We start from the raw sequence: 27,197 nt of genomic DNA on the forward strand, positions 1-27,197 counted from the left end.
TGGAGAAACATTTCTACAACTCTGCCATTATTAATGCTTTCTGTGGGGCAGAAAGTACTGGAGATTTAGGACTGAATCCCTTGTACGGATTCTGTGCTGCACGACCTGTAGATGGCCATCTGTTTGCCCTGTACCTCATAGGAAGCCACACACCTAGGATCTTCCATGCTCCCAAACCTTGCTCGCCTATCATCTCCTCATACTCTGCTGTCAGACACAAACTGGGCTCCCCAGACTGGACTGCAATGCCTGTGTGACACTGAGCCCTGGAGAACTGGCAAAGGCAGACCTGCAAAGGAGTCCGATATGCAGGGTGAATTCTTCCTGGAATTAGTAATTATCCAAGACTGTGTAATGTTTCTATACCTTGGAACCTCCATCACGCAGCAGAACCTTGGGACCCTTCAGGCAAATTTAGCAATTGGTTCTGGAATCAAAAATATAGCTAATGTGAAGATATGGGGTTAGCCAATACAGTCAGAGGATTTATATCTGTTTTGTCAGTTGTTTCAGAGAAACTAAAATAATGTATAAAATACTCAAAAAATTAAAAATGCTTTATTTTAAATCAAAAAAGTCTATGCTTTATTTCACTTTTTTATGATCTGTAAGGTCAAAGGATTGATAAAAGGTGCTATTTAGGGGCAATGGCTCTTTACCCCATGAGAGATGGACTGTCTATAAACATGATTTAGTTTGAAGTGATGAGATGCAAACTGAGAACTGAGCTAGGGAGCAAGAAACCTATGGCTGCATCTTAAGCAATACTGAGAGAGGAAAGCTGCCCTAAGCCCAAAGAGCTGCCCTGAGGCAGATTGCTCATTTCCACTTGAACTCTGGAAAAAGGAGGCACTCATTCCTATTTATTACCTCCTCCTGCCCATCAGAGGGAAGGTCTGTTCCCTATTCTCTCCTGTACTGTTGCTCCCATGAAGAGTTTTGCAGGCTGAGGTAACCAATTACTCAAGCTACAAGCTGTTAAATAGTAAATCTACTGCTGAAATCAACACAATACAAAAACAATTAGTTTTATGTAGAATATTTTTATTATTACATTGATCGTCTCAGTTAAATTAACCTGGGCAGTCCGAGCACATTCCCAAGGAATAGATCTTTTTCCTACACTACACACAGTAATGGGAGGAGGGAAACAAACTCAGAAAAACTATCTTCTGCTGAGGAGATAAACGTTTCTATTACCAATTTGTAAGGTACAGTAAGGTATATATGCCATAGGGGATGATCCAATATTCAGAATTATCGGTAATTATTTTCCATGGGATACTTATGATTAGTAAACTCTGCCTGCTAAACAGTCCTGTTGTGGGGTGAGGAGTGTGACTAGGAGGCATTTCTCTGGATGGTGACTGCTAACAATACTTGCTTTGGTGCTCTCTGGTTATTTTTGCAGATTTGGCATCACTGGCTGTAAGGGATTTATGAATTGCCCGGGTTCCAGACTATTCCAGCAAGTGCTGCTTCAGGGAGCCAAGGAGAGCTGGAAAGGCAGAAGTGCAGTCCATGGCGTTTCCCCTCCATGTGTTTGTGAAGCATGGCGTAAGAAGAAAACACAAACAGATCATCAGTGTTGATGCTGAAAGCTTAAAGCGCAAGGCTGATTTGTGGGTGCTGAGCTGTGTGTGCACATAGAGGAGACAGAGGTACTTGTGGCTCATAGCTTTGTGGCTGAGCTTCTCAGTTTCATTTGCCGTATGCCGGCCAGTCTTTGAAGATGGCCAAGAAACATCTTCAGGTTTAAAAGTGCACCTACACATATGTGCGTCTCAATGCAAACATGCATGCTCATGCATACACATACAGAAGCTGCTGGGTGAAACAGGGCTGTCTGTGTCTTTTATAGGCCCTTTGCCCAGCTGCTTATGCCATTGTCAGCCTGCCCCTAAAGCTGCTGTCTTCCCACATTCCCACAGGTGATTGCCAAACCCAGTGCACTCTGACTGCTTGCACTATTTGCTGTTTGCTGCAACAAGGTGGTGCTGGATCAATTTTTTCAGGTCCAGTCCTTGGGGTATCCCTGTTAAGGGACACTGAAGAGTTCATTCCTTTTGCTCAAGTGATGCAAAAGAAATTAATCACGATTCAGAAACAGGGTTGGAACCCTCAGTTCACTTTTACACCTTCAGGGATTTGTGATTTGGGCCTGTATCCTTAAGATATGATGCAAGTAGAGAGATAGTGTTGGTATGAAAGGTGAAATAAATGTTCAGATGTTTTTCTGTGCTTTGGAAGTAGAAGCACCTCTAATTACAATAGAGAAACAGAGTTCATATAATTTTTTCACAAAAAATAGAGGAAAATGCTTTAGAATAGTTTGGATCTCTCATTGCTAGTCAGCTATCTGACAAGATATATATATCTCCTTTTTATCTCCGTCTTCTGTCCGTGATTTTTTTCCAGTTTATAATAATCAGTTGCACTATTTCTACAAACAATTTTTGCTGTAAACAAGTACTGCTTTTCCGCTGCTCCAAAATTCATAATTCCCACAACTGGATTGGTGAATGGCCTTTTCTGCTAAGTGGTTGGATGCAATTTTTTCCTGACTGAACAGTTTAGGATTCTTCCATGTACTCAGCACTTAAGTGCACACGCATACATGAACACACACACACATACACACAAGTGGATATATAGTTTGCTATCAAAAATGAGCCACACTGCTAAATTCAGCACCAGTTATGTTTTAATGCACCTTCCTCCCTTGCCTCAGGGGATTCTGAAGTATGGGTTTAGGTGACCTACTAGTTCAAGTGATAGAACCAGGAAAAATGGGTCATCATTAAATTAAACAGGGTCTTTGTCTTGCCTTTGACTTCACTGAGAACAAATCCATGTTCCTGTCAAAAGACAAGGAGCAGAAACACGGTCATGCAAATAATGAAAGAATCATTGCAGACTGTTTGGGAGGGTGGCTCTATGAAGCAGGCAATATGTTCACAGGCATTGTTTACTGCTGGTGTTCACAATGCCCTTTGTCTTCTGCAGATGTTATTGCCATTAAAAACTGGCTCAGCCAAATGAAGTGAATCAGACAGTGCTTATTTACAAGAATACTTGGAATGAATAATAAGTGGCATAATTTCTGAAGACTGAAAGTTATGAAACCTCTTCTACTTATAGAGGACTTTTGCATTTCTGTATAATATTCTTTTACTGGCCAACCAAAATATGAACTTGTTTCCCCAGCTAGGAAAGCAGCATTCTCCAGCACATACACTTAGGTACGTGAGCACAAGGATAGTATACTTATGTATTGCTTATAGGAAACCCACAAGATGACACAAGGGCATATCTGTCTGGCATGTACACCGGACTCCCTACTTTGCCTGTCACAGAATGTGCCTCCAAGTGAGCACAAAAATTGAATTCCCAAGACAACATTTTTTCCCATTTAACATGGAACTATAAAGTGGATTCCACAAGAGGGAGCTAGAAAACAAATAATCTTTTGAAGCAGGCTATTAAAACTCTTTATAGAATAAAGTGGTGGACGTGCTACGTGTCCCTTATCAACCAGAAGAGGTGGCTGAGTTGTCGTTGCATCAAGTCTCCCACTATGATGGCTCTTTGTTGTATGGGAACATCAAGTCGTGCTTCAGCGCTTTGTAAAGATTGACAAAGGATTCAGCCCAAGCGTCTTTCTGGTGCCCCTGGGACTGAGCAGCCCTGTAGGCTGTATAGACCATGGTCAGCACTGTCCTTTCAAAGTCTTCTTTCTTGAGGACCCTTGGGTAGGAAGACAGCCTGCTACTCAGCCTGCGGATCTCTGTGATGCTCTTGGGAATAATCTCATTGCAGATGGTGTCAAACTCAGCAGCCTTCCTCAGTGAAGCAAGCTCCTCATCTTTGATGGAGATCCTCTGACCTTTGTCAATGTCAAGCTCAGCTAAAAGAAACTGGTACAAAATCAGAACACAGAAAGCTATTTATCTTTTCCAAGAGAATCTAGGCAAAGTAAATGTGAATTATCAACATGTCCATAGGTCTTTATTTTAGGTCAAATGGAGACAAAATTCTCATTGCACTGGCTGGAGTGAGGCAGACCAGAAAGGCTCTATGTGAACTTCAGACTCCTGTATTACCCACCTGGGAAACTTAGAGACAGGCTATGGGGAAAGGAGAGAGGAAAAGGAAAAAGCAGGTAGCCTTGTGTTGTCCAAAACAGGCATGGGTTGCTGCTGGTGCCACATGGGAATTAGAGAGGTACAGGCAGCAGCACAGCTGGGAAAAGCTCTTTACCCTGCCAGGGATAGCAGTAGTGGCCTAGCTCTGTGTGACAGACCACAGCAGTGGCTTCCCAGCCTGTCTCCCCTGTTTGGACATCCAATCCCAGTTTCTCAGGGTGTGGGATAGATAGATTTGACCCGTATACCTTCTTCAGGTGGGCAACTCTCCCTTAGCTAACTGTATGACACTGTTCCAGACTATGCATTATATCTGCAGTCTCCACTGCTGTGAAAGTGGGGACCTGAATCATTTTGAAGTGAAACAGTCATGCCCTTGGGACTACTTTGCAATGACTGATACTTGTGCCTTTAATGATCTGAACAAATAATTTGGGACTGAGACTTAGACCAAAGAATTTAAACGCATTGTGTTGTTAGTACGTAACTCTTCTGGATAAGATTGAGCTACAACCCACATTTGAGGTACTGCAGGCAACTGCTGCCTGCTTAAGTGTTGAAAGAGCCAAGTTTGTCATATATATGTCTGTTCCCTGCCTTCTGCTGAGCTATTACATAGCCAGCACTGGTTTTATTGCTGGGATGAGGGAAAGTGTCATGAAGGTGGATAACCCCCATATGGACAGTCACCACAGTCTTGGTTAGGGCTTAAGGTACCATCTGCTCCCATATACCGAACCTCATAAAGCAGGACCACATCTTCCAGCGAGTTTTGTAGCACTGGGTTAAGGAAGCCAGCTGAAGACCTCTTGAATCGCTGAGCAGCTGGGAAAAGCATAGCTGGAAAATAATAATGGGAAAAGAGAAATTCCATAGAGTAGCAAACACTGAAAAGAGGAAGCACTTTTCAATAGTAGATTCAACAAAATTACAGCCTGTTGGAAAGATTTACAGTGCAGTACAACTGTGTAGCATGGACTGCTTAGACAATAATCTACTAGGGATGGAGGTTAACTGTTTGTCCTGTATACAGTGGCTAACACAGAGCGGTTTATAATCCAGGCCTAGTCTGAGGTGCAGCCGCGGTGTAAGGAATAATAATGATAACCATCACATCAACATTGCCTGAAATATTCCTTCTTCTTCTCAAAACATGTATTTTCATTTCATGCTCTGCAAGGGGGAATCAACAGCAACCCTCAAGAAAGCCCACTTTATTCAGGCCATTCTCCCACTGTCACACTTCTAAGACTACATTTCTCCTGGTTTCAGCTGTCTAACAGTTGATCTCCTTAGCTGATTGAGACAACTCCTACAGAGAGTAGGTAATCTCATCTGTCCTGGGCATATATGTCTGGAAGAGTGACTCACCCTTTGGAGATGTCTGTGTCTATTCACTGAGCCTGTTACGAGCTTAGACAAGACAGCTACGTTCAATGAGGTGAATCAAAATTTGTTATGATGTTAATACTTCACAGTGTTACACCTAGAAACAACAAAGTCTGCTATGATCGGGTCTTTATTCACCACTGTGAAATGTAATACAGATATTGTCTCAGGGAAATGAGACAGAAAACATACGTATAGCCCCCGAACTCAGCACCCCAGTGAAGTAGACCGTTTGTGGAATCAATGGCCTGTACAGTCCAGAGTATAGAAAACATCTGATGCTACATTACAGACCACCTAAATGCTTTGAGTTGCTAACTAGATTACTAACCAGGTAACTAAGTACTATTAAAAGGTGTAAGTTCCTTTCAGAGCAGAGGGGGAAAACTCTGGGGTTTTTTAATGTTAAGTGTATATGTTTTAGATGTTGATGTTTAGGTAACCATAGTTTGGATTTGTTGGATTTTTTCTAACATTCAGGAACAGGAAGGGTTTTTCAAAGCTGTGCTTATGTTCCTCATAAACTTAACTTCTCAACTTTAACTGTTGTTTACCAATAGACAAATTTGGAAACCAGTTAAAAAAAAATGAAGAAAACACCTTTTGAGTGGTATTATGATCCCTCCTCCAAAATTTGAAGTTCTGCAATTGAGTAACATTTAATGGAACATACAGCTTACTCTGAATTTCTGAAAAGTTTAATCCCACCTTCTCTGTACCAGATTTTTTTCCATTAAATATTTTTACTAGATCAATTTTGTCTTGTTTTGCCAAAGTTCTTGTGATGGATTTTGCATGCTGCCTGTAGAAAACCTGAATGTCATTTAAAGCTCTCTCTGCTGGGCATGCAATGAAAGTTGGAGCCACTGTAATTATTTTATGGAAAAGTTGTCCCTGCTCCCTGACTATATGGTTCCTCAGACAATTTGCCTCTTTGATTACCCAAGCAGATCACAAATATGCAATTGCTTCTAGACTCTGAAGCCTAAATGCAGTCCTGTTTCCTGGGCCATTGCCAGCTGTTGACTTTGTTAAAGTTTGACTTGTTAATGATATTTAAGTTCTAGTAATGCAAGGAGAAAGAAACCAGACCCTCAGAGATTGTGTTAATTACGACCTTTACTATCTAGCATAAGGAAAATTAATTGGGATAATACTAGGTATGAAGTAATTCACGCCTGACCCAGCAACGTGTGTTTTGGCCTTGAATTAGCTAGGGAATATACAATAGGTAAAACAGTTTGTTAAATTGCAATAAACATACTGCAGCTGGATACTACTAACTGTAAATGTATCCTGCAGGAATGGGCTTCAGGCATTTTGGTAAGACACCTGCAGAGCTTCCTATTGGATCCATGTGAGTTTAGATTAAAACTTGTTTAAATAATAGAATAGTACCTGCAGGTTATGTGACTAAAAGCCTGAGGGAATGAATGCACCAAGTAAAAGAACACAGATGTTGAAAAGGACTTGGTTTCTGCAGTAGCCTTTCTGCAGCGTGATGCCTTTACCGCCCAAGCATTTTGTCTGGCCCAGCTGAGGAGGTGATGAATTTGGGAAAAGTCACATGCTGCCTTCAGATTCTGCTCTGTGGGAGTGTTTGCCTAGCTGACCACTGGCAACTGGGGCTATACCCATTTTCTGTTGTTGCTCCATCACTGATGTTCACCTCTCTCGCTCAGAGCTTTGCTGAGATACACTGGAGATAATCCATCTCTTGCTCTGGGCAATTTGAGAATGCAATTGAGTGCATATGTTGAAACTTCAAGCACTAATTGCTGAGTAATTAAAACTTTTATTACCAAGCAATTAAAACTGTAATTACTAAGCAGCTGGCAGAAATCCAGTCCATAATGATGACAATTCATTTTTATCTTTTAGATGCCCTTTCAGTGGAAAAAGCCTCAGAGTACAGAATACCTCTACATATGCAGATGGTTTACATCTGAAATATTCTCTAAGCCATGGAAAAATGTTGCATCTTGATTCAGTGCTGTCATGCTCACTGTCATCACACCAATTGCTTTTAGCTTTCAGGCCAAATGCAGATTCCCACCATGGAGCTGAACTAGGAGTTATCAGAACCAGCCCATCATCAATCACCCAGAAAAGCCTCAATGAAGGACTTGCACAAAAATGAATGCCATATTATCAATTTAGTATTGACCTACTTGCTGAATCACAGGTAACACCTCAGAAAGCAGCTTGGTTTTTCTACCCAGCTGTTCCCAGTGTAACGTGGATTAGGTTAGGAGATTCAAAGGTGCAAGAGCCTGAACTGCTATACTGTGAAAAAGGACTTTGTATGCGTGTCAGAAGCTTGCCATCCTCTGTAGGGACCAGGCTAGCTCTGACTCCTTGATCTCACTATCTTGTTCCCAAAACACATCAAACTTTGTTACAGTTCTTAGAGACTCTGCTCAGGAACTGTTTTGTATTTGTCATGGTGATCGGATTTTCCTGAGCCACATTTTATTTCAGTCCTTCCCTTTCTCTTCCTGCACAGTAGTCAAATCCTTCCACCATCACTCCCTCCACAGTCCTTTCCATAAATTCGCCAGTTCCTCCAAAACTGTGTGAGCATTTAGAGCAAGCACTCTCTGATTTTCATTACCCTGACTTAATACGCATGTAAGTTAAGCACAAAAGCTAAGACAGAGGAATACTTGCAGCCAGTTTCTGCATTTAGTAATTGCAAATTCCACTTGAAACTTTTGTGCTGACATGACTTCTTCCTGCATTTACTTCCATCTCTGACATGAATTAGCCGGGCAGTAGCAAATATAGCAGAGGAGTGTTACTGTGACTTTCCATCTCTTTACTATTTACTTCCCCAAGGGGTTTCCCTGAAAAGCTGTGAAGCAATTATGTCATAGGAAGATGCATCCAATGTGTGTCATTTATATGTTGATGTTGCAGCCAATGGTTTCAATGGCAATACCCATGAATGTCCAAAAGGCAGAGATCCCTGATCAGTAATGACAGAGACAGCTCAACCCAGTGATCTCTGAAGTCATTTATTGATTTAGTGTTTTTACTTCTCATACAAATGTGTCAAGACATCTCCAATGGAGATGTGGGTGTTTCTGTCCTAGGGACTGAGCAGTCACATAACAAAAAGCTTATGATCCACAGAGGTAGGAAAAACAAGGTTATTGTTATCCTTACTGAAAACATTTTCTATTATATATCTGTGTACTACCAGGCTCATCCTCGTCCAAATTCCTTCTTCAGACAGGCTTTAGGAGTGCTCCTTGATCTGACCTCCCTCGTTGCCCACTGAAGCCTCAGGGCTAGAGGTGGCTGGGAGCACTGTGCCCGAGTGCAGCCACCCGCTCCCAGCCCACCTGCCGACCCTGAACGGCCTCATCCTGTGCCCTGGAGTGCACCACTGCTTGTGCCTGGAGATGGTGGGCAGCCAGAAAGTCTAGTCCAAAGGGCGGCTACAAATGCCTGTCAAAACGTGGTACAGGAGTCCCTGTCTTCTGCACTGCTCACTGCAGGAGCCCGTCCAGTCTCCTATGGCTCTGCTAACTCAACTTGACTTCTCCTTCAGGACTAGCTGGATTTTTAAACAAAAGCTGGAGATATTGGCCTGCTTCTAACAATTCAACTCATGACAGCTTAGAAATTTTACGGTTTAAACATAATGTCGGATCTGAGGCTGACAAGAGCTTTATTTTATAGATGTTTTTATCTTTCTTAAGAACTGTACCAGAATTTTCTGGACCTCGTTAGCCACATGAAAAACATTTGTGATCCTCTTCCAGATTTTCTGTGCAGTTTCACTGGTGAGGGTACAGGTGCTTAGTTTTTCTTTCCAGTTCACATTCCTGCTTCTGATTTCCCACTTGCTACCTTTGATGTGTTTGCTCAATAAGTATGGAGCATAGCTGCAGGAGTGCTCCATTATTTGTGCATCATCAATACCCTTTTCTTCTCCTGTAGAAAGGCATGAAGGCAAGAGCAGGAATCAGGCCCTGTGCAGATCATTGCTCCAAAGCACGTACATCTCCCTGGTGCTCCAGGACATGAACACAGTTTAATTGGGTCATGACTCAGTAAGAATTATTTTGATTGACTTCAGGAGCAAGGAAAAGGGCTATCTCATTGCTTCAGTGGGACTCCTTTCATGAAGGACAGGAGAAGGAAAGGAAAAAGTACTTGTGGGCCAAAACTCCTGACTCCCTGCAAGCAAAGCAAAGGAGTCACCTGTTGGTGTAGGGAAAATCAGTGGCCCAGCTGGAGTTGTCCTGTAATCCAAACTCAGCCAGCAGGCTGCCAGTTGTGTTCTCATGTCTTAGGTTTCTAGGGCCTGAATCAAAAGAAACTCATTAAAATAATTTCTTTGGGCATCACTGTCTTCCTGGGACCAGCCCCCTATTTCTGGGAACACAAGGCAGGGAGCAGTTGCACAAGCAGCAGCAGTTCCTGCTCAGTGATGGACCTAAAAAGGAAAAGTGATCTCTGAAACTCCTTTATGTGTTTGCCAGCAGTCGTAACAGGGATTAACAGGGCTCTGCAAAGTCATATCCACTCAGATCACCACAACTGTCTTTTTACTGCAAGCTCACAACCGCACCTTAATAGTGAGAAACTTCTACAAGCTCAGCAGCACATCCAGCTTGATCTCTCATAGCAAAAGTTTCCCTTTCCTGCTCAAAGCTTTTGAAGTCGAGACTCCTAAGCCTCAACAGAAAGAAGTTATCCTAAGTTATAACGACAGCAATTTCTTCTTATTTGGCTTTATTTTATCGGTAAGCAATAAAATGATTTACTGCTGGATGAACCTATTTTGATGCAGAGACTGCTGGGAAGTTCCTAAAAGTCATTATTGATGTTGTTCTTTGGGCAAATGCCTGAAGAAATGCTCACAAGCAGATTTTCTTTAACGGTGTATGGGAAGCACTGGTTTGAACTCAATCTCTATATTTCTCCTCGAACATGTACTTGCAGAAGAGAAGAGTACATGAGTGTCAAAGTTGACATACCCTTGACAAAGACTTTTAGTTTCATGTTCTTCTTTGATCACCTTACTTATGAGGGTTTACTATCAGACGAGAAGTATATTTTATACATATTTATTTCTGTCAGATGACTCTTTGGTGGGTCCTTATGCTGAGTTACTCCATTGCTAGAGTGACAATTCACTGTCCCCAATTTACTGCCTCAGGCTGTATGAAATACCTGTCCTTACCATCCTGCAGTCAAACTCACTAAATATTTTTCTGCTCTTAGCAACTACCTGCTTTGTGCTTGCAGCAGATCTTGATACCAGAAGCATTGCTTCCCCCAGGGTGAAGTCATGTTGACCTATAAGAGGCATGGTGGGCAGTGAAAGTAGTCATGTAAATCACAAAAAGTGCAGTGATAGTGAGTGGTGATCAGGCTTTATGCATAGTAATCCCATCCTCATTTACTTCTTGTGCTGCACTTGCCTCATCGCCAGAAGGACACACGTTCACCATCTGCAAGGTGCTTGTACTGCCCTGGGCCTGCAGTCGCTGCCAGGGCAGAGCCTGGGCTGTGGCTGGCCCTGCAACGGGGCATGCTCAGGCATAACTCCTCCATGTTTCCTGACCTTTGGCTTTTCTGTGTCAAACTGCTATGTTAGAAATTATTGAACACTTTGCCCTGGCATAGGAGAAATGGAAAGAGCGGGAAGCTGGAGGAAGAATAAGAGGAATAAAATAAGGGAAAACCTCACAAAAGCCTGGAAAAAAGAAGGGGAAAAAAAACCCACTGCAGTGCTATAGGCTAGCTTCGGAAGCCTGTATCTGGAATTGCAGATACTCTCATAAGCAGCTCCCATGACAACAAGTGCAATGCAAAGGCTAGTGCATTCCAACTTTAATACATTTAAATCTCCATTATTGGGAGATTAAATCCCAATGCCCCTTAGGAGAACACAGCAGCAAGAGGGAGAAGACATTTTAATTACAAACCAACATGAACTAGCACATTTTTAAAAGCAGCTACCAAGAGAGTTTGCCTCTTCTTACTTCCAGCTCCTTATCCTAGCTATCTTAGCTCCCAAGACTAAAGTTAATAGTGGCAATGGTCTCTTTTTATTCCTGCCTGTTGGCAAAAAGTGAAAATAGGCATGTTTCTTCTTTAGTTATAAAAAGAATGGTTACAAGAAAAAAGCTCAAACTTGAAAGTATAAGTTTTTTCAATAAGGATGGAGGAAGTACATGTCCCTACAAAAGTTGGCAACAGGCAACACTGTTCTTAAGAAGAAAAAAAATATCAGTTTAAAACTCTTAGAATTAATAGCAGATTGTATCAAATTCCTTAGTTTATCACATAATCATTTTTTTTCAAAGTGGCCTCTTACTAATTTATCTCGTTTTTAAGAAACACACATATTCTCAGTTCTATAAAACAGAACCCACTCCAGCCTACACTTCTGCACCTCATAAATGTCCTGAGATATGTTAGATGAGATTAAGCTGCAACAGAGTTTCTATATAAAAACTAGAGTGGAAATAGCCTTTCTAGCTACTTGGCATGAGTAAGAAAAGTAAAGGTGTATTAGAAAAAAAATCCACCGTTTATATTTACAGAAATAGGTATTGCTAGAGAAGGAAATGGTGCATCTGAGCCTGTGTTTGTGAGAGGTGGAGGGTATTTTTTTCTTTTATGATTTAAGTAAAATGGTTTTAAAGCTATGACTAACATCAGCCAACTAAAATGGTCTGAGAATTTATTCCCTCAGATGGAATTTCCATTATGCAGCATTTTCACCTGTTTGCAGCCTGGAGCAATGTATGCTGTGTTATTTATTCTTCCCTTGGTCATAAGGAGCAGATCCTACCTGGTAATGTTTATGCTCACAAAAAAAGATGCAGTCAGCCAAAAGAAGCCTTTGATGTGCTGGTGTAAAGTTGCCATGGCATGGAGAGAAAAAATGCACACAGAGAAACTGAAGGAAAGAAGTGAAATATACTGTTATCCTTCAGTTTGCTGCTATATTACCAGGAACCGGGGATAGGCTATGGTGAACACTATATGAGTGAAGGGCTGGAATAAAGAAAGGAAATATCAACCCCGTTCCACAGGTTTAACACAGAGGCAATAAGTAATTTTGGTAACACAAGAAATTTCAGGCCGTGTTGGGAAATGAAAGAGTGCTTTACATCTCTGTCTTCATTGCAGGGTCACCTTTGCTTCCATATCTGTGTTGCTCACAACAGCCCTTATGCCAAGGCACAAAGCAATCTTAATTAAGCCCTTTTGAAAATGTTCCTTACAAATGAACAAGTGAAGGGATATAATGACACTCCAGTCTACTTCCATTTCTCCCAGGAAGGAACAGAGAATGAGGGAGTGAGGGAAGGAAGAAATACAGACACGTGTTGGCATTCCGGTGCTGCGCTGTGGGGAAGGACCCTAGGAGCAAAGTGAAGTGGATGACTCTCACATTGAAAAATGGAGTGAGAGCAAAAGAAATAAGGTGTGCTTCGCAGGAAAAGATAGAGCTGCAGCAGCTCCAAGAGGTCTGTGTCTTACGCTATTGCTGCTCAAAACCAGCTCGCTCTCTCCAGTTCTTTGCCCTTTTTATATTAGCAACATAGAGCCCAAAGGGGTGGGCTTGAGCCCTGCACCACCTCCCAGATACATATTTACACAGAGCTGACAAACTACGCATAGAGGAGAGATGTCTAGTAGTTAAGAATGTTTTTTTTTAATTGTGTTGTACTTTCTTTTTCAGCCAGGCTTCCCTGGTTTCTTGGCAGGCAGAGGTGGCTGAGTAGCTGGGGGTTTGCTGAGGCTGACCTAATTGCAGCTGCAGCTGCAAGGGGCAGTCCAGCACACCTGCCACCTGTGGGGCTTTTCTCTCCTTCCCTTTGTGCCAACACCACTTTGTGTGGTCACACAGTGAGCCAAGCCAGGGATCGATCGCGTCATGAATGGAAGGAAAAGCAAACCAAAAAGAATGATAGATTTTAGCTGTCTCACTCTCTATCACAGCTGCTACACCAGCAGCACCCCTTACATGTGAGAAACTCCCAGTGCAAGTGTGGTCCAGCTGCTCTTAAGACATTTGGTGATGATTCCAGTTTTCAGATGACATAAGGATGGACATCAGCCCTGGTTAAGGAAAAGCAGAAGCCCGTCCTCATGCCTACACACCCTTGATCTAGCCACCAAGCTCATGATCTCCTTTCTGTGGATGGCCACCTCGACTAGTGTAGTCTTTGATCCCGCTAGAGGTTAAGATCAGCTGTGGGACCACCAGATGCCAAACACTTCTTTGCACTCTATGCTTACATTACCCTGAACTTTTAACAGAGTATATTCAACTGGCACAAAGAATATCTAAAATTTATTCCAAGACCGGATGGTAAGAAAAGAATCAAAGGTCCAGTTTGAACCACAGACCTAGCAGGGAGCAGTATGAATTTTATTTCATAACCATAAATGACAGCTCAGATTCTTCAGTCCAAGTATTAACTGTTGTCATTGACTAGTTCCATAAAATGTCTATTCAGAGAGTAGAAACAATACCATGTACTTTATCTAAATGACCAACACTATGTAGGTTTAGGAGATCTCTTTGAAATTGTCTTGCCTTTTTATTTGGGACAACGGCAATGGCCCACTACAGGCTAATGAAAGAATTAGCAGATTTCCATCTCATGATGTCTTCCGGTTTGAACGATATGCCTTTTCAGAAAAAATGTGTTAACGAAACACAATGCATTGGATCTGTTGCAAGGGACACTACATGAAATGCTGTTCAGGTGGCCAAATTGAAAAAATACATAGGCATTCTGACTTTAAAATCTATGGCCATATGATCTGCAGATTTCTTGTTATTGCTAATTGAATTGTCCTGTGCTGAATTATCCTATGGGAACTGTCCCCCTGATGTCATGGAGCTGTTAGCTGAGGTGAAGAAAAACAAGAAATTATGAGGACCCTAGAATTATTCACTTAAACCATCTGTGAATAGTTTAAACTGACAAGTAAATTCAAGTGTTTGATGGTGGATCTAGGAACTGTTATTGAACTGATAGCAAACTATTTATTATTTTATTTGTGTATGAACTAATCACCCACATATAGTAGCACACATGCAAAAAAATAAGCTATTCCTCAAATTCACTAAGTATCAATACTGCAGCTCAAAACCGAGGAGAAATAAACAGTATGTTGACCATTTCTTCTCCTTCACATTAGAAAGAACCATAATTGTCTTCCCTTTTCTTTCAAATCCCCATCCAGGTTGAAATAATTTTTTAGGAGGAGAATTTATAAATTCCAGTTTTTTGCTTTCTCTGCTCTGGGATTTCACTTGCTCTTCAAAAACAGGGAAACCCCAGCTGCCTTTCCAGCTGTTCATTGAGCTCCAAATGTCAGTGCACCTGCTGCTGGTTTTCTTAATTACAAGAATATGTGCTGGGTGGAGAAAGTGTCAAAATCAGCCTTGCCCAATAAACAAAAAGCAGGGGTATCCTGGGTCCTTTTTGTGAGGAAATGAGTTGTTTCTGGAGACAATGCCTTTTCAAAACACTGTGTGTTTTCCAGTAGTGATGATAAAGACAAGAAGCCTGAGATGGTGGAGCCTCAGAACTCAAGATGGATTCAGGTATCTTTCTGAACTGAACTGGTACAGCTGTTTTGCCACCTGAGTGGAACATGAAGGGTGAAAGCTGTGCTGTAGCCCTGGGTACAAGGCAGGGGAGCCACATGTCTCTCCTGGAGCAGTGAGTGAGGGTCAGTGTGAGAAGTTGTCTATTCTGTCAAGTTCACACCTGCATGAATGCCTGGGCTCTGATATGTTAATTTCTGCATCTGCATGAAAATAATATTAAAAATTATTGCAACTCAAATATAATCATCCACAAAATCTAATCAGTGGATTTCAATGTGTGCAGACACAATGGTGGCCCAAGACAGTCTTTGTGATATTGCTAGAAACATAGCAAAGAAATCTGAAGGATGAATGCAAAATGGATTATTGATATAGCTGCCTTCCCCACTGTACATACATGCATATGGGATTTCTATTTTGCAAAGCTGTCATTTTTCCACTGTTCCTTGTTATTTCATACTCCTAAAATCTGACTATTCCTAGATCTTTCAGGTTTCACAATCTGCTGAAATAAAACTGAAACTGTTCTATAACTGGATTCACCATTAAATACAGAAATCTCTGCCAGAACTTTGAATATTGCAAATTGCTAAAGGCAGCTGGACACTGTGGGTGAGGTCCAGATGACCTCAGCTGGCACCACCAGCCCCGTGATGTTGCTCTGTGGGCAGCCAGGTCAGAGAGAGCCCTGTGCTGTGAAAGACATGCTTGGGATCAGAGGGAAGAGAAGAAGGTTAGATTCAGGCTTGCAGAAATCTTAAAGCCCACAAAATGACCCAAATATCTTGTTTTCTGAGGAGTGGGACCTGGAAGGCACCAAATGCTGACAGTTGCACCTGAAATTGATGGAAACTCAGCATCAACATCAAAACTAAACATCTGCTGCTGCTGCAGTTCCTGCCCCTGCGGATGCCGTCTCTCACTCTTCAACCCAAGAGGACCCTGCAATTTGATTCAGTGATATTCTTTCTTATCATACATTCTCTTCTCCTGGAGTCTTTTGGGCTGAAGTTGTGAAATAGATTTTGGCTTACAGGAAAATAGTCTAAGTAAATGTTTCAGGAAAATAAATGTTAATGACCTCATGTCCTAAATTTAGGAAGAAAAAATTTGGAGAAAGGGAGGAAGACTTGATTTCCAGTGACAACCTCTAGCATGTTGCTGACTGAAACCAGCTGGGAGTTTATTCTTTGATTTAACTCCTTTGTGCATGGGGACTGGTAAAGAAGACATTATTACTGTGGAGAAGCACTTTAGATAATCTGCTGTGAAGCATTCTAAATTTCAATCTGTTTTTTCCTGGATTGGGCTTTCTTCTTGCTAATTCAAACACTCTCAAGCTTGCATAATGACGCCTGCTTACTTTTTGCCAGCATGTATTCATTCTGTGGGTTGTCATTATAGGCTGCTAATGAAAAATCTTTTGGTCAAGCTGATATCTGTTGTCTTGTGCCTAGAGAAGCATTCCTTGCAAAGGTAGACTTCATCATATGATAATTCTGCATGACAGTTCTTCCTCGGCTTAGTACTGATGATGTCCCAGATAACTTACAGAGATTGTATAGATCTATAGATCTAAGAGAACTTATAGAGATCATCCCGCTATGAACATGTGATTGATAATCATGTCATCTTCATATGACTTCCTTTTGTCATATTAGGGATATTTCATTACTGGGTTTTGCCCTATAGATAAGAGATAATCATTGTCTGGGATACTGGAGCACGCTAATACAACAATCTAACCATTTGGAGGGGTAGACTGACATTTAGTGTGGCCACAAACTAAGGCAGGGACTACTTTTCCCCCTATTTTTACTTCTAAGTGTAATCTTAATTACACTCAGTAATCTTTAAGTTCTGTTTTGACCTCTGAGCAATGTGCAGATATTAAGGATGGAGCAGAATGCAAACCAGCTTGTCATGGCTGAGCTCCTTGGACACACTGGATTAGTAGCTGTCACCCATTGCATTGGGTTACAGTGAGAGGCTGGTGTGAGCACTCTGGTTTGTTGTGAAGGGGACACTCAGAAGGTGATTAATACCTTTGTTTAAATAATGTATGTGCTACTTTGTCAACAAAAGCACACATACGGAAATGCACTGCGTTTTGAAGACGGACAAATAAACCACCATATGTTCAAGTAGCTGTTCCCAGCTGAACTGCAGTGAGAACTAGCACGCTTTTCCACTTCAGTGGGCAGATGTTCAGGGAGTGCTGAGGTCCAGCATTGGGTTCAGCAGCATTCATACACAGAGGCATCAGCGGAGATACAATTGCTTCCTTGACAGTTTATGTCTTGTTTGGCAGCATGAACTCAACAGGAGTGAAAAACTCCTTTGGAACATCATAGATGGGTCTGAAAATCCAGCTAGACATGATGCACACTTCCATCTTTGATCACGTAAATAGAAAGGAGGGAGGGGTATAGAGTATATAAGACATATGATGAGTCGGTTGTATTTACCTCAGTGACAATTTTGTGCAAGTAAAAACGGAGCTCTTTGCCTTGACTGTGATATTTTACTTAAGAGCCCCCATCTTTTCCTTTGGGGATATAGGTGCACATGTTGTTCAGCACTGAAGTTCACCTCAGCTGGACCATGCTGGCCACGAGCAGCATGCACAGAGATTAGGGCTGGTATAACTGGATCCATGCTGAATTGATGGTCTGTGGCACACACAGTTAGTCATTCGGGGTTTGAAGGGCATCCAGAAATTCCCAGTAAATGTCCAACAGCCTGCTTTCTAAATACAATTTCTGGCTAGAAAAGGAGTGTCTTTCTAGGGAAATAGAATTCCTTATAGTATCTCTAACACTTAACTGTTTACCAGGCAGACTCTTTAAAGACAGACTTCATCAGCTGGAGCCCACAGCATTTCCCTGCTGTGATCATGAGAAATATCGCACCATGGCAAGACAAGCCCCTAGTCTGCAATAGTCACCTTGTGACTGTCTCACCTTTCTCAGTTCCATTGCTAAACATCCAAATTCCCCTCTCAGCTCTCTGTGTTCCTGGAGGATTCCCTTCATCCACTGCATGCAGCATTACTCTGACCTCAGCCAAGTAGCTGCTGTCTTCCCTCTGTGTAGCAGGGCTGGTTTTAGGGAGAGGTGGGCACAGTGAGAGGCAAGGACCTGGTACAGAAAGGCAGGAAGGTTAGATAAGGCAGCTAAAAATCCCAGGCCTGGGCCAGAAAGCAGATTTTGGCTGTTCTTGATGGTTGACAGAGGACACCTGGTAACTGTAGTCCATTCATCAAAACTGGGATCCTCTGAGCTGAGCTAGGACGCCGTGCTGCCTGTTTATTTCACCCTGGCTTCTCCCAGGCACTCTGTGTGGAATCAGGGCCAGGTCATCCTTGTCCTTCTGCTGGAGAGCCCAAGACAGCAGTCACACCCTGTCCCTTGCCACTTGAGCCTAATTGGGCCTGATTGTATCTGACTTTTGTCAATTGTACGTAATTCCTGTTATGGGATACCCCAGTGTGGAAAAAATCTTTGGGTACTTTTCTGTCCTTGAATCTTTGTGAGGACCCAGCTGAGCTTTAGATTTGCTAAGGACAAGTCAAGGTAAGTCAGCCTCTTTGAGCTGTTTATTAAAAACTCTAGTAGTAGAAAGCAACAGAAAAAAACAGTATATATGTTTTTATCATTAGACTTACTACCTTCAAAAACTTTCTGCCAAATTGGCATCATAATCCAGAAAACCAGAAGTTGCTGCAACTATGACAAATGAATGGTTTCACTTAACACATGCTGTACTATATTAGGATGTCTACAAGTAGTGTTTAACTGGAAATGGAATTTGTTCAATGCCAAGCCATGAATAATTACAGTAAATAAAAATGACACATGCCTTAAATGTCTTTTATTTTAGGAGAGGTCTTATGACTGAACAGTTCCCTTAGACATAAAATCTGCATTTAATAAAAAAAATTCAATAAACAATTATTTTGTGTTTCCTCAGACCCAGGCATAAACAGAAATGTAACGTCATGGCTGTGAGCATTATGAAAATCAGGGAGGAAACTGAGGGCTGGCAGAACTTGATCCATTCTTCCAGGGACTGACAGGGGGAAACAGGGACTTGTGCAGCTGTGACACTGTTACCATGACTGGCAATAACAGGGAAGCTTGACTAGTATTTATGGGAAATGCTGTAGCCTCATAGCCCTCTAAAAGAGCAAGTTTGTTGCAGTTTCTCTGGAATAAAGCAGGCAGTTTCTTGGGCAGGGGGACGAGTCTTTTTTCTTACCTACATAGTTTAGGAAGCTCAATGGGAAGGGGGTAAAAAAAAAAAAAAAAAAATAGAGAGAGATGTGCAGAGTCCTCAACATATTGCTGATTCAGTAGCAGTAACTTCAACTCCTATACTGTCACCTATGGTGAACTACCTGGACTAATGTATCTCAATATTGTGGTGTACTGAGAGTCTGGTGGGGACCAGGAGCAAACACAACTCCTGCTTACATGCAAAAAAGGCAATGCCAGCTCCAGAGAAATGCAACCAATCCACGAGCCTGAGAAGCAGACAGATAAGATGCAGACCAGCTGTAGACCAAGTTCAAATGGGGCTGCATAACATGCTGACAAGGGTGTGAATGTTACCCTAATCTCAAATGTATGTGTGCTTTAATCTTTCCCATCCACATTTATCACAGTTTCTCTCTCCACACTTTTCCTTTCTCTTTCTTCTTTCCTCTCATTCACCCTACTTCCTTCTATTTGCCATTTTTACCTCTAGCTTCTTCTCTGTTCTTTCCCAACACCTCTGCCTTTTGCCTTCACTGCTCATCTCCCTCTCTGTGGCTCAAATAAACCCTGTCAGATTAGAAAGTCTGTACTCTTTTCAAGACAGCGACCAGAAGCATTGGCTCCATTTGGGGCATGCCACCACCTGCCAAATAGATGGAGATGATGAAATCCTGATGCTCTGGCTAGCAGCAGATGTGCACATCCAGTCCAGTGCAGTTTACTCTCTTCAATATTAGGCAAAACTCCTCCAGCGCCATGGCAGGGGGTGGAGGGGGTCACACAGGCACTGCAGAAGACCTTGTGCATTTGGGTCTCTAACATCAGACTGCAGCATAGCATTGCCCTTCCACTGTCCCATTTCCTGCCAAATAACTTCTGAGCTTTGAACAACTTATTTTTCCCTTTCTCAGCAACTTTTTTTCAGCTACCCACCTGGCTCCTCCTAAGTGGAGAGAGACTCAGTGAGTTCAGAGCTTGGCTCCTGGCTGGTGACCTGTTTCCCTGTGGCTGGGGAGGAATTTCCAGAGGATGAGTGGTATGCGTGTTGATCTCAGGGGAACTGGGGAGCTGCCAAACCTAACTGGCAAACTGGGCCAGGAAAGGCCCCACATGCGCTTTCACCAGAAGAAAGGAATGTTTGTGGAAACTGGGAATAGTGGAGCTTATTTAACTCTGTTCCTCTCCTCCCCACATTCACCTTAGTCTCAAGCTCACCATTGAGGTCACCCTGCCACCGTGATAGCAAGACAAGAGGAGCCAGGTTATTACTGCAGCATGGAGTATCTCAGGGGATATAAAAACAGTTACTGGCTAAGGTTTAGCCACTGAGTAGCAAAGGAGCGCTGTGGCTTCTGGTGCACTCAGGCTGGTTTAATGTCTCTGAATAAGAAAGTATTCTGTGGGAGACATATCATAAAGCTGCCATAGCAACAGCCAAATAAACCAGGATTTTAGGGTAATGAGAGACAAAGGCACAGTAGAGGCATACAGGATCCCTTCCTTGGCTTGCTTTCTTTCCAGTGGGAGAGAAACCCTCATCTGTTACTGTCCCCTTGGGGACTTCTATTTGTCTTCCTGCAAGTGTTATTTGCAGCTTATTCTCAAGGTGGCATTTTTTGTCCTTGTTATGATTCTTTGGTGTGTTTCATCCTCTGCTTCCCACCATCAGCTATCCATGTAGTGACCTGTAGCAGCTTCATTCATGGCAGTGCCATTTTGTTGAAAAACACTTTTATATGTGTTTCAGTTGGAAGATTTTAACAATCAGGGTTACTACAGGAAACCAGATTCCAGATAGTGACTGAGATTGTGTCCACACTCCTGAGAAGGCAAAACTCCCATTGACTTCAGTGGTGACGGTCTGCACACTTCAATGCTTTTAAAGCTAAAGCAGGAAGCAGACTGGTTTGCCCACTTCAAGACACTCACACAGCTCCTAGTTTTGCTCCAACTGGGTCCATGAACCCAGCTAGCTTCTCTGCATTTTGGGTGGACTCAGCTCCCTTTAGCAGAGCCACTGGGGTGCAGAGGGAGAGTGCACAGCTTTGCAGAGCCCCAGTTCAAGGTGGATGCAGGCTGTGCACATGGGCAAATAGCGGTGTTCGTCTTCAGCACCCCAGGCCAGGCCTATGGGTCCTGCCCTGCCTTGAACCCGAGCACAGGCACTGCATGTAAAGTTAATTGCTCCACCACTCAGTGCTTTACCTCAGCAATTTACATCTTGCCTGTCATTATTGGAGTAGTCAGAACCTCCGTGGCTTGATGATGTTCATTAAGACCTGCTGACTTTCCTTTCAGTGACGTTGTACTATTCAGTGCTTCTGACAGGATTTCTTCTGCCTGAGAAGTCATTACGCTCCTGCCTAATCTGGCATGATCCACGCCCAGAAAACAAGAAAAGCAATTTATGCTTCAGAAAGAGAATTTAAAAAAAAAAAAAAAAAAGATCACCACTATTAACAACATACAGGACTATACACACACACACACAGTCATACTGAAGAGATGGGCAAATGATGTAATTACTCTGTGCCTCAAGATAAAAAGGGATGCTAATGTTTCTTCTCCTTAATTACACTGAAATTTCTTCGGAAAAGGAAAGATATTTTTTTTTACTCTTTGTGTTTGCATAATGCCAGGTACCAGAGGGGTTTCTGGACACAGCAGTCGAGTACAAGATACTTAGGATGGAACTCACAGAATGCTCTACAGTCTTTGCTTGTGTACATGAGTTATTTCATTCATAACTGAGCGTCTTCACCTATGGAAGGGAACGTTGCCTTAACAGCATGCATTAAGAGCAGTGAGGCAGTTGTTAAAGGTAAGACCTATTTCCATGTGAAAGTGTAAAGAGGGATTTGAATGGTAGGAGCTGCTTCTGAGCTGGACTTTGGGGCATGAGGACCCTTGTGCAAACTGATCTGGAACCCATGACAGTTCTATACCTGGGACTGAGGCAAATAGAAGTGACATTACAGTGCACAGGAATCCTAAAAAAACTGACCAAAGTAGCAACAAATGTCTTACTGAGTTGCCAGTCCTCAGCACTGGGATGGAAGTGGGTTCGCTGAGAAGATTCTACTGGTGCCACTTTCAGTTCACAGTTCTCACTTAGTCTAGCACATAGGAAAGAGAAAACAGCTTTACCTCATGTGTCTTCCTCTTGCTGCTTACCCAGATTTCCTCAAAATTGTCTAGCTCCTTTCTCTTTTAAAATTTTGATTCTGCCTACCAGTTTATGACTGTAAGCCTTAGTCATTTTTGGCTGCTTCCTGTGGTGAGAAGAACCTCAGAATCACTTAGATCCCTCCTTGCTAACAGCATGACTGCCTTTATAGAGTACAATATCCATCTGTGATCTAAACTAAAATGTGGAAACTTCTGTAATCTATCCTCCCTCTGATCTCATCACAGTTTAACATCATTGCCCTAGAAGAGATTAGAAACCTTGATTTTTTTTAAGCATCCTTTGTAGGTCTTTCAGGTATCCACTGTGAATTCTGATTCAGGGATCATCCTCCATGCAGATTAAATTAACTAAGTCTGCCCCGAAAGGAGTATTTGAGGAATCAGGGCATGCTAGAATGGATTTTGATAACAGCTGCAGCCCTACCCTACTGGATATTTATCCTGTGCAGGTGAAATCCATTCAGTGACCGTTATTTTCTAGCTACCTTTTGCAATACCAAGCAGCTTTCCCAGGTACCAATAACTAATCCCTCTTCAGCCTCTTCTTCGGTCCTCTCTCTGCTCTTCCTGCAATAGCGTTTTGTTTAATAGTTTCAGACTGCCACTACAGCTGATTGCCCAAGGGATCTGCCACAAGGACAGGAAGGCCACATCTGTGCTGCACAGCAAAGCAGAGGGCGGAGATGCCAGAGCCAGAAGCGGTGTATCAGTGTGGCACTGGGTCCAGCCAGGTGATCCCTGTTGAAAGGCAGAGCTCATTCCCTTGGGCACATGCTGTGCACGTGACTATCAGCCTGCTGGGACACCAGCAAGTCCCTGCCTTGTCCTGTGACATGCAAAGCAGGCAAATTGCCTTTGCCCTGGGTCTGTGATCTCAGCTTCACACACAGTTGTGCCATACAAATATCTCAGTTGCCTCCTCAGTTCATTAATTCTCAAATATTTTCCACATCTGCTTGAAAACATATTTTTGCCTTTATTTTTTTCTGATTTCTTAAAAGCCAGAAAATATTCTTCTAATGCCTCTTTCCTACTACTTACAATGTAGGAAAATTTGTTTCTTAAGGATCTGTGTTTAGGTCTGTGATGTACATTTATACTCATCATTTATACTTTGCTCTTTGCAAAGGAATTCAGGAAGTAAAAGCACAGGTATATAAATTGTCTTCTTCAGGTCATACAGCTGCAAAGCTAATTCATAGAATCATTTAGGTTGGAAAAGACCTTTAAGATCAAGTCCAATTGTTAACCCAGGGCTGTCAAGTCCACCACTAAACCATGTCCCTAAGCACCACATTTATACATTTTACATTTTATACATATACATATACATTTTAACACATTTTTGTACACTTCTGGTGATTCCACCACCTCCCTGGCCAGCCTGTTCCAATTCTTCAACACCCTTTCAGTGAAGAAATTATCCCTGATATCCAATCAACACCTACCCTGGCACAACCTGAGGCCATTTCCTCTCGTCCCGTTGCTTGTTACTTAGGAGATGAGACCTACCCCCCACCTGTCTACAACCCCCTTCTAGGTAGCTGTAGCAAGGGATAAAGTTCCAGTTGCCACCCCCCCCGAGCCTTCTTTTCTCCAGGCTAAACAGCCCCAGTTCCCTCAGATGGTCCTATAAGCCTTGTGCTCCAGACCCTTCACCAGCTCTGTTGCCTGTCTCTGGACACGCTCCAGCACCTCAGCGTCCCTCTTGCAGTGCCCAAAACTGAGCACAGCGTTTGACGTGCAGCCTCACCAGTGCCAACTGTCACTTCCCTTGTCCTGCTGGCCATACTACTTCTGGTACAAGCCAAGATGCTGTTTGCCTTCTTGGCCACCTGGGCACACTGCTGGCTCACATTCAGTTGGCCATCAGCCAGCACCCCCAGGTCCTTTTCCTCCAGGCAGCTTTCCAGCCACTCTGCCCCAAGCCTGTAGCATTGCAAGGAGTTGTTGTGACCCAAGTGCAGGACCTGACACCAAGCCATGTTGAACCTCACACAATTGGCCTGAATTCCTCTGAATTTCAGTCTCAGGCTACCCTTCAGGCAGTGCCTTCCTCTCTTATAGGTGCACTTGTGGTACTTGGTGTGGTAATAACTTACATCAGGCAAATAAATCCCCATACCAGGATACTCCAGCCTACAAGCATGCATTCCTAGGAACTGGTACAGACTTATGGAACAGGCTTGGGGTGGGTGGAAAAGACCTCTGCAGCAGATTGATCAAGCCTTTTGGAGCTCCGGTGGAGTCACTGGAATGGATCCAACAAGCATGGAAGTTGGTGCAGTAGAGGCAATTTTCCAAGTGATCATGTGGGAGCCAGAAAAAAGGGAAATATTACATTTTCTGAATAAGAAGAAATGTTCTTTACACAGCCAGGCTTAGACAGGTTTGGCTCAGTTTCATAACATTTCATATCTTTCATTGGTTTATGTGCACTACATATTAAGAATTGGATAAAAATGGCTTTATGGAAATTAAATAAATGTTGCATTTTAAAAAGTTCTTGTGGCCACTCCAGATGATTTAATTACTTTTTACCCTTGGACCAGACCTTTGGAAACCTCAGCATGTCTTAAATAAACCAAACCCATAACCTGGCATACTCAAAGCCTGCTGGGCAAATATGTGTGCATGTGTTTGACCGTTTGTGTTGTAATTCCATGTGTCGATCAGGCCTCATTCTCTTTGCTTGTGCTATCCAAGACAAAAATGTCACATAGGTGTTACTGTCAGCAGTGGAAACCCAGAAGTTGCTCAAGAAGGGAGTGCCTGGCTGTAAGGATGCAATATGAAATGCAGGGAAAGAGAGGCAAATTAGGTCAAAATGTGTGCGGATGCAGTGCATGCCCTAATCACCAAGGCACTCATCTTTCGCCCACACAGCAAGATCATCGGCAGTCTGGTACGTAGCAAATGATCGGAGTATAGAATATGTTAAGCATTGCTTCCTCATAAAAGGACTGTCTAGCCTTCTAGCAACAGCTAGTCTCTCTCTTTTACATTGTTTTCCCTCTCCTGGCACTGAAGAGCTGCCAGCCTGCTGTAGCTAAGCCCACAAGCAGAAGAACCATGCAAAAGTTGCTCATGTAGCAGCTGCTCCATCAAACTCACAAACTCAGTTGCCACAACACTAGAGCAAATACTCAAAGTTTGTACTGTTGTGGGGAAATCAAGGAGGATGGGCCTTCTGTTCTTCCAAGTAATTCCTTCTGCTGAAAGCCTCTAAGGAGAACAAACTGTTCCCCTGATGTTATGGAACAACCATTTGACTTTCACCAAGCACTAGAGACTGAGTACAAAATAATACATTAGACCAGATAGATCTGGATGCAACTGTGATACTGCTTTTGATGTCTGGAAAGCACAGCACAGCTATTTCCCAAAATCATGGAACCTCAGTAGTTCATTCCCTGAACAAGTGAACACCTGTGTAGCAAGCATGCTACTGTCTGTGTGTTGTTTATTTGAATCAGGAAGCCCTTACAACAAATAAACTACAGCCAGCTGAGATAAAACGTGTTAGCAAGGATTGCCTTCGAGTTTCTCCTCGGGGAACAGGCAATTCTTATAACGCACATTCTGCTTTCCAATGTGTTGGCACTGATCAGAACAGTTTGATGAAAGCAACTGGGTGGCAAGAAGTGACACTGTCTCTGGTTACCACAGCTGTATAGTTTTTTTGTTTATTTTTGTCATTAAAGAATAGGATTTGTTCCTTGGTTTCTCTGGCAAACACACCTCTTAAGATCTGGAATTTTTATTTGGGACCTTGAGAAATGAAGGACCCACTTCTACTATTGCATAGAGAATACCACTCAGAGAGACCTAATGTTACCTTTTCTCTCTAGACAGGCACTTCACAAAATCTAACAGAGTAATATTGTACAGCTAAGCCTACAAGAGGCTCAAGAAGAAAACCTGAGATGATGACAAGCAAAATATTTCATCACCACTCAGGATCTTTTCTGTATTATTCTGAACATGGCCATCCTAGGTAGCAAGCTTTGCCTGTGACTTCTGGACCAATGTCTGCAGCTGGATCTAGGCAGGCTGAGCAGTGTGTGATTTTTATTGCAAATGGGTGACGGAGTTAAAAAAGGAAAGAAAATGCACTCAGTTTTCCTGCCAGAAATCTTTTTTTCTCTCCCGCCCCCCGCCCCAGCCCCCCATTCTTTGATGCTAGTAAAAGCAAAGGGAAAAGGGAGGTGGCAGTCTGGAGTTCCCACTCACCAGTCAGCACAAGTGAGTTTACTCCCATCTGACTTTTTCATTGAGCCAAAGCTTAAATACTTGGTTACAAGGGTTGGGCTTGCAAGGCTGCCCCAGTGCTCCCTAGCGGAAAAACAGTAAAAGCTAGACCTTGTTTTATCCAATATTGACTGTTCATTTCTATTGCAAATAACTGTTGATAAATAAAGCAGAACCCTTTGTTCTACTATTTTGTAAACAATCTGGACTACTAGTCAACATGGAAATGATATGCAGATCTGTCTTTCACTTCCATCAGACCAGATGCTGATCTGTCTTTGCTTTTCCATTGCAAAACTCAGATCAGCAGTTGGACAAGACCTAAATTACTGAGGTTTAACCCAGGCAAGGCTCAGTTGTCAT

General features: G+C 42.6%; 1 protein-coding gene across 2 annotated transcripts in view; it reads right to left on the reverse strand.

Annotated features, from left to right (window-relative positions):
• Window positions 1-1,023: 1,023 nt before the first annotated feature.
• FAM180A (family with sequence similarity 180 member A) overlaps window positions 1,024-27,197 on the reverse strand; it is an 85,306-nt gene continuing 59,132 nt past the window's right edge. For both annotated transcript variants that reach the window (XM_055712364.1, XM_005440866.3), the window contains 2 exons: window positions 4,885-4,985; window positions 1,024-3,917 (listed from right to left, as the gene is read on the reverse strand). In XM_055712364.1, coding sequence (XP_055568339.1) covers window positions 3,576-3,917; window positions 4,885-4,985 — 443 coding nt within the window. In that variant the 3' untranslated portion in view covers window positions 1,024-3,575. The remainder of the gene's footprint in view (window positions 3,918-4,884; window positions 4,986-27,197) is intronic.

The sequence above is a fragment of the Falco cherrug genome, chromosome 5 (assembly GCF_023634085.1).
Source record: "Falco cherrug isolate bFalChe1 chromosome 5, bFalChe1.pri, whole genome shotgun sequence".
Classification (NCBI taxonomy): Eukaryota; Metazoa; Chordata; class Aves; order Falconiformes; family Falconidae; genus Falco; species Falco cherrug.